Below are 17,247 nucleotides of genomic sequence, written 5' to 3' on the forward strand. Positions count from 1 at the left end.
GGCCACCCGCTGGCAACCCAGGTGAGAGTGACAGCATCACAGGTGGGTCAAGGGGATGGGAGAGGAATGACAAGCATACAACCAACAATGCACACACACACACACACACACACACACACACACACACACCCGCACACACATGCATTCACAAACCTTTCCAAACACTGACCCAGCGCTAGCCCAAAATGCCTGTACTTGGCTATTTACATTAGTCTGGATGGAGACGTCTCCAATTCAAAAATCTTATGACCTTTTCCATTGATGATATTCTTGTGTTTTTCTCCTTTGCTGGTTTAGTAAAACAAATACATAAATAAAATCAACTGTTTGTAGACTGAAAGGGGAGAGAGAGGAGAAAGAACTCTTCCATTCTTCCATGAGTTTGTTCATGTTCTCATATTCCTTGAGAATATCAAAAAGCTTCTACTGACTGCTATGAGACCAAGAGGTGAGAAAAAAACTGGAGAGAGGAATATACAGGGTGGTGGCAAGGGTAGGACCTCAGGAAAATAAAGATAGGGGACCCCTTTCCCCCATATCTTAAATGGTTAAAGTAAAATACCTCATAAATACCCACCTTATTAAAAAAAGAAAGAGCAGCTAACCTGCCTTACCAATTTCTACCACGATATTTATTTTACTTCACATGAGGAAAAAAAAAAGTCAATTGTCCAGAATTTTACCAGGTCCTAGACTGAAATTATTATCTTACTTATATTGGATCCCTGGTATGTATTATAGGCTTGGCACACAGTAGGCAAGCTAAATTGGAGTAGATACATTAATAAAGCATCAGAAGCACCACCCCAACACTGATCTGGTATCTTTCATGTAGAGAATCAAAGAAATTAAAGCCCAAAATTAAACTCAGAGATAACCCAATGTGGGTATTTTGGAAACATGTTTGTTTGTTTTCATTTTGGTTTCTTTTTAAAATTTTTTTTATTTATTTGAGGGGTGGGAGGTGCAGGGGGAGAGGGAGAAGCGGACTCCCTGCTGAGCAGGGAGCCTGATGAGGGACTTGATCCTGGGACTCTGAGAGCATGACTTGAACCAAAGGCAGACACCCAACCGGCCGAGTCACCCAGGCGCCAGCTCACAATTATTTTTAACCCATACCTCTCTAACCATCAATGAGCAAAAACGTAACCTGTGTCTGATCTTCTTAAATAACTGCTTAGCACATTGACCTCTTCTCCTATCCATTTTTTTCTTTTCAATAATCTCATTGATTTGGTCCAGATGGCCGTTTTCACATTTTTAACCAACTGAGCCACCCAGGCGTCCCCGTTTTCACATTTTTAAACTATGCATCCCTTCTCTAAAGAAATTTTTACAACAGCTGCACTACTTTATATCATGTACACAATAACATTTAAATTTAACTCTATTTTAGTTCATTGTAGCATCCAACACTACTTCTTTTTTATTCTTGAGTATTTTGTTTTGTTTTGTTTTGTTTTGATATGATCCTTTGCTTATCCTTAGGTGGATGAAAGTACACCACCTAGTAATCTTATTTTCAAAAAGAGTATCTTGGTGATCTAACTCTGAGGCTTTACACATCTAAGAAGGCCAGCTTTTGCCTTCGCACACGAAGGAAAAGTTGTTACTGAGTCATAACATTTTGGCCTAACAACGGAGCATATGTCACTCTGTCTTAAGACGTTGAGATTTGCAACCAAGGAGGCTCAACTAACCTGACCTTTGCCTCTTCTCACTGCAGCCCGGATGCTTACAAAACCACTCTCTGTCCGGAGGATCAAATGTTATCGAATCTCTTCAGCGGATTTTACCTGATAAAGGGTGACTCGTCTCAATCTGTATAAACAGACCTTCAAGAAAGTTCTCTCCTACCTTTCCTTCATGTTAATTGATTCTGAACCCCCTTCAGGTATATTGATTATTGTCTACTGGTTTTCTGTTTTCTGCTTACGTTATCTATTCTCTGCCCGTCCTTTGCAGCCTGCGGGATAAAGATCTGTCCTTCAGATCCCTGACGGGACGCTCCATAGCACCATCTCCACCTTCCCCAGCTCCCACGGGGATGTCCGCTCTGCTGCTGCGTTTTCACGTTCTTCACATCCTTCCCACGAAAATTACCTCCACCTTCACTCCATCCTTTTCTTTCTTTATGATGTCTGCTCCCCTTTCCTAGATATCATATCTTCCAGGACTTTACCGATGAGTTCTTTTGATGCTGTCTTCTGGAGTAATACCTTTCAGAAGATGCTCCTTTCTCGGAGTCTTCCGTAGAATACTTTCCTTCCTTCGTTCTGCACTGTTTGGCCACAGACCCCATTATGGCTCTGTTCTCCAACTCATCTGTAAATGGCATATTATCCATTTGGATTTGGTGCTTGAGCAAAAATGCAGGGGGCAGAACCGTGCTTCCATTACATGTCAGCTAGTGTGGCCTCCTCCTCGGGGCTGCAGCGCCAGTCTGGGTCCCAGGAAGCCCCCAGGATGGTGGACCGGGGATCTCCACGAGGAGGGGTTTCTTTGCACACCTCACAGCTCACTTCTGCAGGACTCCGAAGCCACAGGCCGCCTGGAGAACTCACAAGGAGCCGCTGGCGGAGTTAGATCCGTCACCAATATTTTCCATACTGGCACTGAACCTCCCATGCACAGCACAACCAGGGATTTCCCCTCTGTTTCTTTTTCTCTGGGACTCAGAACTCTCTGCATGAAAGCGTAACTGGGGTTTGCCTCTTCCCATTAAAACTTCAAAAAATTACCCATCTTTGAGAAAAATCTATCTGAAATTACATGGTGATTATGAGTGTGAGCTCTGCAGTCAGACTGCATGGGTTTTGATCCTTCTTCTCTGCCACTTACTTAACACTGTGCCTCAGCTGCGGCCCCTGAAAAAACAGGGGTAACAGTAACTAGATCTTAAAAATTGTGACGGGTTACTAAGTTCCTCCATGGGAAATAAGTAATTATCATGAGTTGATAAATTACTCCACGTAAAGCTCTTAGAACAACATTAGGAACATAATAAATGCCCCACAAATGTTAAAAATTATCATTACCTTCTCAGATTGAATATTCTAGACCTAAACATTTTCTTGAAAACTCAAGGTCGTTGTGAAGACCAAAGTCCCAGGGGTGGCACAATACAGTACATCCCCCAGGCTGCCCTTTCTGAAGAGGCTCCTGCATGGCTACGAATTGGCGCTCTTATAAAAGTGCTTTTTATCACTCTCTTCAATCTTAACCTCTGTCAGGTTTGCAGCTGTGACTTCTTGATGCTGGTCAATGAGCTAACACAAGCACCTTGATCTGATTTATTGCCTCTAAAAGCACTGGAACCATTTCTGAAGCAGGAATGGGACTCTCTGAGGGGGAGAAGGAGAGGCTTCCCTCTGAGGTAAACACCTGTGTCGATGCACAGACTTTTGAGCCAAGAGGTCCTTAAAGTGAGAAACTCCTTCTTTCTCATTTATTTCTACAACCCCAGCACCCAGCACAACACCGGGCCCACACAAAAAAATTTTTTTGTCCTTAATTGAACCTATGTGTATTGTGTGGTTAAGGGCCTTTTTGGATTTTATTTTTAGTTTTTACCTATATTCCAGATAGTTGTGGTGATAAAGATAATGCTCCGTCAACCCTTGCTTTTTAATGTATGCAAGACAGCGGAGAAGAATCCGAACCAATCTTGTAATCCTTTCCCTACTCTGTATGGTTAATACCAAAAATGAATCTTAATAACTTAAATAATGAAAACAAACTGGATGGGGCGCCTGGGTGGCTCAGTGGGTTAAGCCTCTGCCTTCAGCTCAGGTCATGATCTCAGGGTCCTGGGATCGAGCCCCGCATCGGGCTCTCTGCTCAGCGGGGAGCCTGCTTCCCCCTGCTCTCTCTGCCTGCCTCTCTGCCTCCTTGTGATCTCTCTCTCTCTCTCTCTCTCTCTGTGTCAAATAAATAAAATCTTTAAAAAAAAAACAAAACACAAAACAAACCGGAGAGTCAAAGACACAGCATATATTCCCCAACGTGAGAGTTTGTTGTAAATAATTGATTGAACTAGACATAAACACAATTACTGAACATTTACTAAATGTAGGGAAATGTATGTAAAATGTATGTAAACATGTGTAAAATATTATGAATATTTTCCCTGGCAACCCAAGAACTGAAGTAATCAAGAGAGGAGTACTTGTATAAACAAGAACGAGATTCTGCTCTGCACAAGGACACGGACACGGGGTGCCAGCGGTGCTGGCATGGGAAGGAGCGGTGAACTGCTGCGCACCCACACATCCACTGTCCGGCTAACTCCACCCCAGCTCCAGCTCAGCTTCCTCACGGGAGGCACGTGGGCCCAGGCTGCATGACTCCTTTGTATAAGTCTCTGCACTGTGCAATTTCATTGTTTAAAACTTGACTCAAGGCACATTGCCCTCTTAAAGAAAATCATGCCTGTGGTAGTTGGAAAATACTACAAAATATATTATGTGTAAAGCTGTGAACATTTTAAATTATTTTAACCTAATTAAAAGAATTATAAGTGAATGCAAAATACTGGAATACTATTTTTGATGGTTTTGAACTCCAGCAGATTTTCTATCTCGTCTGTTACATGGTTACAACAGAAAAATTTTAAGCAGGTATTCGAATTCTAGCACATTTTAGAATATACATGCTTAACATCTGTCGCCCGAACTTCTTTTGGGTAAACAGCACCACCTTTCACTCTTTGGTGCCTGTTTGGAAAACAACCAATAGGTTATTTGTAGGAGGCAGGTGTTTCCTTGCTAGTAAAATCATTTAGCCTAACCATTTCCTGATTTAACAGATTAGGACACTTCATCAAACAATGACATTTAGTTTTACTACCTATTATTTGTTTGATGTTCAAAGATCTTAAGAGCAGGCAATAGCCACTAGAGATCAATAAAAACCATTAGATAATGTGTGTGTGCTTAAATTAGGGACAGCATTTGATGCTAGCTGTTTCTCTTACCTCAAAGACAAGTTAGGATCTCTCATGCTGCTTTCTTATTGGCGTGAGGAAATAATGTCACTCAGATGGCATTTCCTCCTCCCAAAAAGATATTTAGAACTAAGTTGTCTACCAAGAGTTACTGAGTGTGCACACCTGTAACACTGGCCAACAAACAAAAAACCTATACAACCCATTTAGCTACTGACTTCCACAGTCCGGGACCATGTCAGATTTATGTCGGCTCTTTGCGCAGTCAGAAAGGATATTCCCTGAGGGGGGTACGAGACATCCAATCTTCAAGGACTGAGATCACAGCGGGTTTAATAAAGAAAGAAGAACAGATGTCAATGTAAAAGGGGGAGACTGTGGAATTAATTGTAAAACAAAAAGTGACCTGCTGAGCAACATTCTTCCAGTATAAACAATGTTAGAACATATGCAAGGGCAACAACTGAGCTTATTTTTCTTTTTAGGATGGCTATTATTTTAAACACTTCTTATTTACATTGAAAACAAGTAACACGCTTTAACTAGTTACATTATTAAAAAGCTGAGGCCAACTGACACTTTGTGGAAAGGGAAAAGCAGTTCTTAGGATGCCTAACAAAAAGAATTTCAGTCTGCTCCCTAAGCGAAACAGAACGGGAGTGGGTGGAAGGCTACTGGATAGGGACCAGCTGAGCTCTAACCTTCTGTTTCTTGGGTGTGTCTGCCAGGCCTATCCAGATCCAGAAAACTTAGTGTCCTTTGTGGCTAACCAGCCAAGAAAAGACAGTGGTAGAAGAAAGACTGTCTCTCCAGCTCCGTCTCTGTATCAAACAGTCCTCAGTAGGACTGACAGAAGTTTGGGAGAGAAACACATTCTTTTACAATTAGTCAGTGCATGCCTTTCTCTTTGCTACCAACCCCTCTCCCTATCTCACAGGTACCCACATACCATCTGAGGAAGAGGGGTGACCACAGAGTTTAGTGGAGCAGAAGGCCAAGAAGGTGTTCCTTAATGAACAGGAAGCCAGACATCTGCCCAAAGAATGAACAACGGACTAACAAGGACACCCAGAGGACGCCTTATAGAGCGGAGGTAAGGCTTATGATAACGTACGGTCTTCTTTTACTAAGTCAAATATTTATGAAGCTGCATGGCTCAAGAGTGAAAACTAAAAAAAAAAAAAAAAAAAAAAAGTTCTTTATTCCAATGAAAGCAGTATTTATCTCTCTTGTTCAGATGTCATTTTGTAGACATGAAATGCATTTAAGACCTTGCACTGAGACTGTATAAAACATCAGCAAAATAAAACAAAAAAAAAAACCTTAAGCAATTAGAAAATTAGAATTTGAAAGGGCATGTATTCAGGTCAATACATGTCGGTTGAAATACTCACTTTTCCAAATGGTAGAAACATTCTTCCTAGATATTAAACTCCTGGAAGGCAGAATCTATGCTAATTCATCCTTAACCCTCCCCTCCATCTAACACCTCATATGACCCCTGGCCCAAGGAAAGCATTGAATATCTGCTGAGTGACCATACGGATAAGTAAGATGAGACATACAAAGCGTTCTAAGCTACATGGCGCATGGGTGGCTCAGCCGGTTAAGCAACTGAGTCTTGGTTTCAAACCAGGTCGTGAGCTAGCCCCGAGTTGGGCTCCACACTTAGCAGAGTCGGCTTGGGACTCTCTCCCCTTCTCCCTCTGCCCCTCCCTCTTTCTCTCTAAAATAAATAAATAAATAAATCTTAAAAAAATATATATTGTGCTATATAACCTATTTTAATTTGTATGTATTTAATTATTGAAGGGTTAATGTTTTACTCACTTTTCAATATGTGAGTATTTTACAAATGTATTAATTTAGTTAATATTACAACAGTAAATAATTACAAAAACAACAATAAAATCTTTGCCATTTCAGCTATTCTTTTATTTTCCATGTCATACAGCAAACAAATTCGAAATTGAAGGATAAAAGTCACAAAACTATAGAACTCTAGGTTTTATTGCCAGGTGTTAAATTCTGTCAATAAACCCCCAGTTATTACTGATAACAGGGATAAGCACATGCAGAATTATTCACTGTTGTAAATGACAAGAAACAACTATTAAATACATTTCTAAGTAGTAGACAATTCTTCAACTGTCTTATATTCTTTGGTTAAATATTTAGCATTACTATACATATGACACAACAGAACACAAATAGCTCCCATCAATTGTACCAGACTTCTAAACTGGTAGAAAAAATATATAATTTCAAAGTCTTATTATAAGAGGTTAACGCCATAATACTCTGCATGCATAAAATATAATATACAAGGGGTATTTTTACATTGATACAATTCATAAACTAAAGAAGCTGTTTATAAACATGAAAATGTATATAAACATGAAAAATGAAGCAAAATTTGATACTGGCTAGCTGAAATAAACTTAAGAAACCAATGATCATTTAAGGGCTAGAATGCATGGCTTCATAAAAACTAGCCCTCATTCTTAAGCCTCATTGGCCATCTTAAATGTCTTACAGTGTCCCACAAAACATATTACCTTTTTTTCATAGGTGTGTTTTAAATGACTTTTCTCCATTTGAAATTTATTTTCTTGATCCTGTGAATAATAAATATTTTTATTACACTTAAAGTTGCTACTAGAGTCAACGCAATTTGCAATCTAAGGAAATAAATCAATCTACTCGATGACAAATTTTGCTTAACTTTTGCATATTATTACAAGAGCCCTACCTGTCCAATCTTCTAAACTACAAACAGAAATGTGAGTAGCTAGATGTGAGGGCAGAATAGAAAACTTTAGTTATCTGAAGATGTTCCTATCTCAAAAGGGACTTCTTCACAATGGAAGAGAACCTTTCTGGCCCTTATGATTAGGAGATGACTTAAAGGTAATCAGTTGACTCAATACAGAAATAATACATTTGAAATCATATCGTATGTTAGTCTTCGGCAATTCTTGACCATGAGGCAAAAGGAAGGATCTAGAAAATGTGAAGGAGAAAGAGAAAGTTTGAAGACCAGTAGAGAGTAATTTAATGGGAGGAAATTATTCTAAAATAATAATGTATTTAAATAAAGTTGATTTTTTTAATGAATCAAAAAATATTCAATAAAATTATTCTTTAGTCTCTATATCCCATTAGCATCTACTTCTGTTAAAATAAATAAGATGAAAAATGATACAATGCAACAAAAGAAAAAAATGGCTTCCTGTATGTCTGAGGATTTTACTTAATTGACTCTTATTTATACATATAATCAAGAAAAGGAAAGGTGAGTTTTAGCCACTGCTCTTTATAAAAATACAGGACTCACCCTTAGTTGTTGCTTTCTTTGAAGTTCTGATTCCTGGAGCTGCTGTTTTAATTGACAGATGTTCTCTTCTAGTTCTTTAATCATACCAGATGCCTACAAGAATTTTAAGAATAATGAAAAACAGTACCATCCTAGAACTTCTGGGTGAATATATTTACTTTTCCCCTTGACTGAAGGTTTAATCAGAATTAAAATCATCTATAAATCTGAATGAAAAATATTTTTTTAAAAGTTTAAAAATTAATCTTTTAAAGTTAAAATATAAACTAAATTCTACACAGTACTTAAAGTTACAAAAATATGATGCTGATGTGAAGACAATGGGCTTATAGAAAACCTTCTAAATTTTAATTTTCAAAGTAAATCTACTGGAAATCTACCAAGTAAATCTACTAAGACTTAAGTCATGAAATAGCAAGTAATTGACTACCTTAGAATTCGAATTACAGGATTTTCTTTGTGGAAAGTTTCAGTATCGGACACAAAAGTGTGTGGGTGCCAGTAAGTGTGTCTACGGACTCCTTTATGAATGTGTATATGATTCTAGGAAAGCTAAAGAATGACCCAGATTTCAAAGTAATAGTAACAGGGTATATAGTTACTCTATAAGATGCATTATTGACACAACTGAGTATTTCTACTTGGATTTTTATGTTTACTCCTTTAAAAAAAGTTGGTACTTAAAAGGGTTAACTTATAGCAGAATTTAGTTTATTAAATATTTATATTATGCTCTGTATTAAAGATTCAGCATTTTCAGCATTTTAAATACCAATAAAAATTCTTAAATTTTCAGTTTTATCAAGAATTAAGCAAAAAAGAGACGAATTTCAAATGCCAAATAGTTCGCTTCCACATGGCTACCTATGGCTCCTTGCCGAGTAAGATTAAGTAACTACTCTGCATGGCTCTATCTACCCGCACAGAATACCTTAGAAGCTGAAAGAGCATGTTCCTTTTTCAGAAGGCTTATATCAGCATCATGTTTGGTTTGTAATAGTTTCATGTTTTGTTCATAATCGTTTATAAGATGATCTTTCTCTTTATGCAGTATGTTGCGCCTAAAAGCATAAGATAATAAAATATACTTTTAACACATTTAGAATCAATACCAAAAATGAAATTTTTTAGTGAACAAAATTCAAATGCATTATCTTTCAATAGATCAAGCAAGTATCCACATTTTATTTTATATTTTTTAATATTTTATTTATTTATTTGACAGACAGAGATCACAAGTAGGCAAAGAGGCAGGCAGAGAGAGAGGGGTGGAAGCAGGCTCCCCACAGAGCAGGGAGCCCAATGCAGGGTTTGATCCCAGGACCCTGGGACCATGACCTGAGCCTAAGGCAGAGGTTTTAACCCACTGAACCACCAAGGTGCCCCAAGTATCCACATTTTAACCACACATTAACAGTTTAACTTAAACGTTATGCTTCTTCTATTAAATAGGACTTCTAAAATTAACAAATGGCAATATTTAAACCAGAAACTTCCCAAGGTTAAATGCACAGGTGTGATTAATTTTGGTAAATAATTTTTAGTTAATATCAGTACTTTACAGCCACATCTGATAAATAACTGACTTCAGACAATACCTTGCCTTTACTTCTTGTAATTCATTACATGTTATCTGGTAACATCTTTCAAGTTCTAATTTTTCTTGAATTAATTTCTGTTTCTGTAAGTTACTGTTCTCTGCTTCTCCAGTCAGCTGCTGGACACGGGACTCCAGTTCCTTGACCACCTGGTTCTGAAAGAATAGGTCATTGTTAGGAAAGCCTCTGGCTGACTTTATAACACTTCTGTATCATTAAGTAGCCTTTAGAAAATATATACCCTATTACAGATAAGAATATAGAAAATAAATATATCATAAATCATACTGGTAAAAATTAAATCAACCCCTAACTCAACAAGATCTTAAAAAAAATGCTTTCTCCCATAAGAGTAAGACCATCATGATTATATGCTTTTAGCTATTCATTCATTCATTCATTCATTCATTCAACAAGTAATTACTGAATCTGGTATGATTTTAGGATCTGGATACAGATAAGTAATTACAAATTACAAACCAGTAAATAAGAGAGACGAAGTTCTTATCATCACAAAAGTTACATTCTCTTTATGCAACTGCTAATAAATACATATTTGGCAATGTTTTTTACTCTTCACTTGAAGCTCTAGAAACTTCTTAAAATCATAAAAATAATGTAATAATATTTTTAATTAATAATTTTTATTTTAAAAAATAATATACCTATCACATTAGGGTATAAAATATTTTATTTCATAGTTGCAGTATTAGCGAATGAAATTTCATTTGTTTCATATTTTTATTTACTTACCATTTTATCAAGCACTGCATTTTCCAAAGTCTTCAAAAATTATCACATAATTAAATCATTTCCCTATTATATGTTTAACTTATTTTGAATTTTTCATCTTTATAAAACTAGACTAACATGTTTATGACTACGTACTTTAAAATTAGGGTAAGCAGGCATTAGCTGAAGGGACAATTTATTTTCATTTTAACAATTACACTTCCAGTAAATATAAGTAATTAGAAAAGGTTAGGATGATGTTCTAATCAATTAGGATCCTTTTTTAAAAAAATTTTACTTATTTATTTGACAGAGATCACAAGTAGGCAGAGAGGCAGGCAGAGAGAGGGAGGGAAGCAGGCTCCTCACTGAGCAGAGAGCCTGACAGGGGGCTCGATCCCAGGACTCTGGGACCATGACCAGAGCCAAAGGCAGAGACCCAACCCACTGAGCCACCCAGGTGCCCCCAATTAGTATCTTTTTATACTCATTCTAAGATAAACATTTAAAATAAAGTTTAAGCATTTAATAATATTACAACCCCAACATTCTTTATTCATTCCATCCTTTCTTCATTATAATACAAATTTAAGTATATAATTTAAATTTTGGAAGCAACAGATTCTGAATTTGAGGAATGACAATAATTACACATAATGTAAAAACATGGTATATAGATACGGTATATAGAAAATACATACAATTCCTAGCTCAGAGTCTGACACATATCAGAGGCTCAGATTTCTTCTCCATGGATCCTATTCACTCTGCCTCATTATTAATGATCCCTCTGCTTTGGGAGTTCCTTTTAGAAGATAGTTCAATTTTCCAATACATATTCTAAATTCTCCTTGTTTCCTAAATATCGATTGACTGGAAGAAACAAAGAAAAGAATACATACTTGGCCTTCCAGTTTTAAATGGCAGAAATAAAAAATTATTTCTATTCCCTCTTCTCTTGGAAATTACACAAAAGAGACAAGATATACTAGAAACAGAAATGAAACTCTGTCTTAACAAACCCTAGGAGAGGAACTCCTATCTCTCCCTATGAAGGAATAGCTTACAGCAGATCACACTTACACCGAGAAAAAGTGAAAAACCCAAAAGACATCAAGAAAAAATCAATTCAAAGGCCTTGGAGAACTTTCAAGGCATGTAGGACTTAAGGGGGCCAGAGAAAGAAACCTCAGAGAGATGAGTCAACACTCTGTAAGCTGCTTTCACCTTTGACGCATTCCCCAATCTTGGGAGAATGAGGACGAGGCAAGGCAGTTAGAGCAGGGGGTGGCCTGGGCAGCCAAGACTTGAGGAACCAAAATCCCTGGGAGAATGGCTGCACGTAGGAGGGGGCTTCACCCAAACAGTTTTCTCCTCAAGGAATTTCCCAAATTCCTAACATTTACAGGGCAGATGGCTAAGAAACCAAGAGAAAATACTGTGAAATGCAGACTCGAGTTTTTGGCATGTCACTGTACTCAAGAGTAAAAAATTGTAGATTATTATTCAAGGAGGAAGGCCCCTGGTAACATCAGAAACTTTGACCTCAAACTGTGTAGAAGGCCACACTAGGAGTGGGAGTGAATCAGAGGTAGACCAAGGACTGCAACCCAGCCTTGAGTCACCTCGGTCCCTGAATGGATCGAGGGGAGCTGTCTCCACACCAGACACCTCTCATGAGTCACAGTGGCACCCCTCTGGGGAAGATAACATGATCCAGAGCATTTACTATCTTTCATACACAATGTCTAGCATTCAATTAGAAAATACCAGGCCCATCAAAAATTAGAATCAAGAGGGAAAAAAATAAAACAGAAATCGACATGCAGAACGGCCCAGATACTGAAATCTAAAAATCTATGAGGAATGTCACATGACTCAAAATACAGAGGAAGGTCTGCAAAATGAAATGATGATCAAATAGAAATGTAGGACTACTCCAAGAAAGCAAGACCCATGGCTGGAGATCTTAGAAAATGTCATCAGAACATAGTTATCCAAACTAAGTGGGATGCAAATAATCTGTTGCTTGGTTCAACAATAACATATACACAAGTTGTGACTAGAGCATCTCTGAACGCAATCTGGCATCAAAGAATAAGCAGGAAAGTCTGGGCTAGGTGAAAAATCACACAAAGCCACATTCACAGGAAGCGAATTATGACGGGTCAATTCAGGGAAAGAAACACACAGTATGAGAAGACTTACAGCACATGTAGAATAATAAATGCAACAGAACTCACTCACGTGGCGAGTTGGTCATTTTATTATCACCCTGCATAGTAAGTCAGTTATTCATTTTATTATTTTTTTAATTTGATATTGTTTTATTTTTATGATGTATTTTCAAGGCATTTTCCTAACTCTCGTGGTGTCTTACATAAAATAGACCCAAAGTAAGTAAAATAAATTTAAGGGAAAGCACTTATTTTGAAATACCTTAAGGACAACAATATTTAGGCAAAGTAACCTTTTTCAAACTGTATACAAAGAACTGAGAGGATAAAAAATTAACAGAAACCTCAAAATGGGGTATAAAATTATTCAGGAAAAAAGATGCTGTCGAATCACTGCCTTGCAGGCTGTGACAGACAGTGTAGAGGAGAATTCTGGGTAGAGAAGAACAGGATAAAGGAAGGAATAAGTAACTGTATAGTTAATGACAAACAGATTACCTTGTGTGCCGAGAATACCTTCCCACATCGTGAACTCAAAGGTGGCACTCGGAAGATGAGGTTGGAGTTCTTGAATGGGCATGGCTTATAAGTAGAAGTTATAAAAGGCATTAAATTAGTAACTAAAGTTCTCGATCATGGGTAAATGGGACAAACTGCATTTGTGGGGTACAGAACAAGAGGAGACAGGGAGAGCAACTAGCGGGTTACTAGAAGGGTCTTGGAATGAGGCAACAATGGCCTGAACTCAACTGGTAGCTGTGGAAACAGAAGGGAAGAGAGAAGACCCAAGAAAATTTTTGGAGTAGTAAATAGTATGATTAGGTAAAATACCAAGTAAAGGAGATGACTAACGGCAAGAATTCTAAATCTTCCAGGCTCAAAATCTAATATGCCAAGAGAATTATAGCACATTGGGAATTAAGAGAAAGCTCAGCAAAGAGTATTATTTTGGTGGGAAATATAAGACAAGATTTTCAACAAGTTATTAGGAAATTATAAAATAACCAATGGGCCTTCGGTTACGCTAGAATAAGACATAAGGACTGGAGATACAAATGTTGGAATTTTACATACAAACATTTGAAATCCTATAAGAGATAAAAATTAGAAATGGTTAGTAACAGCAATTATTTACAGTGGCAAAAAGAGTGACATATTTTATCTTATTTCATAAATTTATTGAAATATGACAAAAAGGCATACAAATCTTAAGTACACACTTTAATATCTATTTACAAACTGAAAACACCCATGAGCCACTATAAGATGTAAACATTACCAGCCATTCTGAAGCCTTATTGGTCATCCTCTCTGCACAGGCAACCACTATTCTGACTTTCATCACAAAAAAATTAACTTTGGCTTTGTTGAGTTTCCTATTAATGGAATCATAGAGTACTGTTTTGGGTCAGGCTTCATCATGCATATTGTATGTCTGAGAGATTCATCCATGTCATGGGGTATATCAGTAATTAAAACTTTTTCATTGCTATATATAGTTCTCCCTTGTGTGAATGTACATAAAATAATTTATCCATTTATTGATGGTTGTTTTCAGTGTCTGGCTATTAAAAATAATGTTGCTTATTAACACTTCCATAAATATTTCATGGTACATATATATGCACTGATTTATTTTGGTTACACCTCCTGCAGTGAATATGCAAATGATTTGAGTCACAATTGATTTGAAACCTATGCCCATGCAAAACTCTGTTAAGTGGATACTGATAACAGCTCAATCATCGTGGCCAAAAAATGACATAAACAAGATATCATTCAATAGATAAATGAGTAAAAGTATGGTACATCCATATAACTGAATGTTATTCAGCAATACAAAGAAATGAGTTTTCAAGCCACGAAAACACATGAACAATCCTTAATTGTATAATTGTTTAGTGAAAGAAACCAGTCTGAAAGGGATACATGCGGTATGATTCCAATTACATGACATTTTGAAAAAAGACAAAACTAGGCAAACAGTAAAAAAGATCAGTGGTTCCCATGGATTCTAGGGAGAGGGGCAAGGGATGAACAGAGTAAAGCACAGGTGATTTTTTAGAATAGTGAAAATATGTATGACACTATAATGATGGTATATGAGAAGATCCACTTGTCAAAACACATGGAATTTTAAAGCACAAAAAATGAACTCTGTTATGCAAATTTTAAAAATCACTTAAGAATTGGGAAGAAATGCAGACTGACAAGAGAATCTAGTTATATTACATGAAAAAACTCATTGAAGGGATGGGGTAGAAGTGATAGCCTAAGCAATTTTCAAATGAGTAGAGCCTGTAAGACCAAAAGCAAAAAAGAACTCTCACAAGCACTGCACTCAAAGTTGGTTCTCATGGTTATGGATTAATAACTCTGATGCCGGTATACACGTATACGGGAATGGAACAATTAAGTAACAATGAAGGAGGACGGTGGAAGTCAAGTTTCTACTGTTGGATTAAGAATTTACAGACACACAATGGGAAGAGGCTAGAACAATCCATGTGGTAATTTATTTGAGTTACTGATGTAAGTAAAAAATTGTGTTTAGATAGACAGAGATGATAACATATAGAAATGTTTATAGAAATGCATATATACACAGGTTAGTATATGCACACACACTCCCTTGCTCCATCAGGTAAAAGGGCATAAAAGAAAAGACACCCCAACAGTAATGAGAGCACCTAACACACAGATCTTGCTTTCTAATACCTTCTCCATGGTATCCGCATTGATGGGGAGATGTCAAAGGGGCACAGGAACCCACTGAAAGATCTCCCAATGGCCAAAGCTGGAACAATTTAAGCAACAAAATGAAGAAATATTGGATTGAACCAGAGTATTAAATAAATATCCCAAGTCCATACTGATACAAATAAATGATTCAATAAATGAATATATGAGAAAGAAAAGACAAATCTCCCATGCAGAAAAACTTCAAACAATTTATATAGATACTCCATCATCAAGTATGGTGAGTGGAAGTCCCTACATCTTAAGCATGGGCTACACAGAGTAATTTTCTTCCAAAGAGGACAGGATGGAAATGTGGGGAGTAACTTTAGGGTGAACAAACCCTACCCTTGATCAGCCCGGTGATCAAGGTTAGTATCAAAAGTGATGTCACTGGGGTGCCTGTGTGGCTCAGCTGGTTAAGATCCGACTCTTGATTTCAGCTCAGGTCGTGACCCCAGTGTCATGAGATGGAACCCAGTGTCAGGCTCTGAGTTCAGCAAGGTGTCTGCTGGTCCCCCTCCCTCCCCTCACTTGCACGCACTTTCGCTCTCTCTCAAATAAATAAAATCTTTTTTTTTTTTTAAGTGATGTTGTTAGTTTCACATACCACTGATAGAATGTGATGAGAACAGCACTGCACCTGTGGGATCCTACTGCCTCAACCCAGAGCCCCAGACTAATCATAAGGAAAACATGAGACAAAATCCAATAGAGGACCATCCTACAACATGCCTGGCCCACATTACTCAAGACTGTCAAGATCATGAAAAACAAGGAAAGCCTGAGAAACTGTCACAACCAATAGTAAACTAGAGAGACATAGCAACTAAATGTAATGTGATGTCCTGCATGAGATCCTGGTCAGCAGGACATTACATAAAAATTAAGGAAAACTGAATAAACTATGGAGTTTAGTTACGAATAATGCATCACTACTGATTCATTTGTTGTAACAAGTGGGCCAAAATAATGTAAGATGATAATATAGGAAATTGGGATGGGGTATATGGAAACGGTGTACAATCTTCTCAGATTTTCTGTAAATCTGTTTTTTAATTTATTTATTTGACAGAGAGAGAGGCAGAGAGGCAGGCAGAGTGAGAGAGGGGAAGGAGGCTCGCCACTGAGCAGAGAGCCCGATGTGGGGCTCGATCCCAGGACCCTGGGATCATCACCCGAGCTGAAGGCAGAGGCTTTATTTATTTATTTATCTGACAGAGAGAGAGGCAGAGAGGCAGGCAGAGTGAGAGAGGGGAAGGAGGCTAAATCTGTTTTTTAAAAAAGACAAAATCTACTTTCTTTTTTTTAAGTGGTCATTTAATTCAAAATGATGAACTACTGCTATTTGGGGTTTCTTTATAATTTTGAGGCTGGGAGAAGAAATGCTGGTGGCGACTACAAAATGACAAATTCCAGCCATCTCAGAGGGGAGATGAGCTGCTCCATGAATTATCACATGTCTCTACTAACAACAGTTAATAATGGCTAACAAAATTCTCAGGTGTCTAAGGCCCTTTGATACTCTTTAAGGTTGGGGTTCTTTTTTTTTTTTTTAAGATTTTATTATTTATTTGACAGAGAGAGAGATCACAAGTAGGCAGAGAGGCAGGCAGAGAGAGAGAGGGGGAAGCAGACTCCCCACCAAGCGGAGAGCCGGATGTGGGGCTTGATCCCAGGACCCTGGGATCATGACCTGAGCTGAAGGCAGAGGATTTA

General features: G+C 37.6%; 1 protein-coding gene across 1 annotated transcript in view; it reads right to left on the bottom strand.

Moving 5' to 3' along the window:
- The window catches only part of LOC111158116 (centrosomal protein 112), a 414,110-nt gene that overhangs the window by 290,798 nt on the left and 106,065 nt on the right, over positions 1–17,247 (bottom strand). The window contains exons 12-15 of the mRNA XM_022519974.1: positions 9,881–10,035; positions 9,214–9,343; positions 8,283–8,375; positions 7,504–7,563 (exon numbers count right to left, since the gene is read on the bottom strand). Coding sequence (XP_022375682.1) covers positions 7,504–7,563; positions 8,283–8,375; positions 9,214–9,343; positions 9,881–10,035 — 438 coding nt within the window. The remainder of the gene's footprint in view (positions 1–7,503; positions 7,564–8,282; positions 8,376–9,213; positions 9,344–9,880; positions 10,036–17,247) is intronic.

Source organism: Enhydra lutris, unplaced genomic scaffold (assembly GCF_002288905.1).
Source record: "Enhydra lutris kenyoni isolate GAN:26980312 unplaced genomic scaffold, ASM228890v2 scaffoldscaffold57, whole genome shotgun sequence".
NCBI classification, from domain to species: Eukaryota; Metazoa; Chordata; class Mammalia; order Carnivora; family Mustelidae; genus Enhydra; species Enhydra lutris.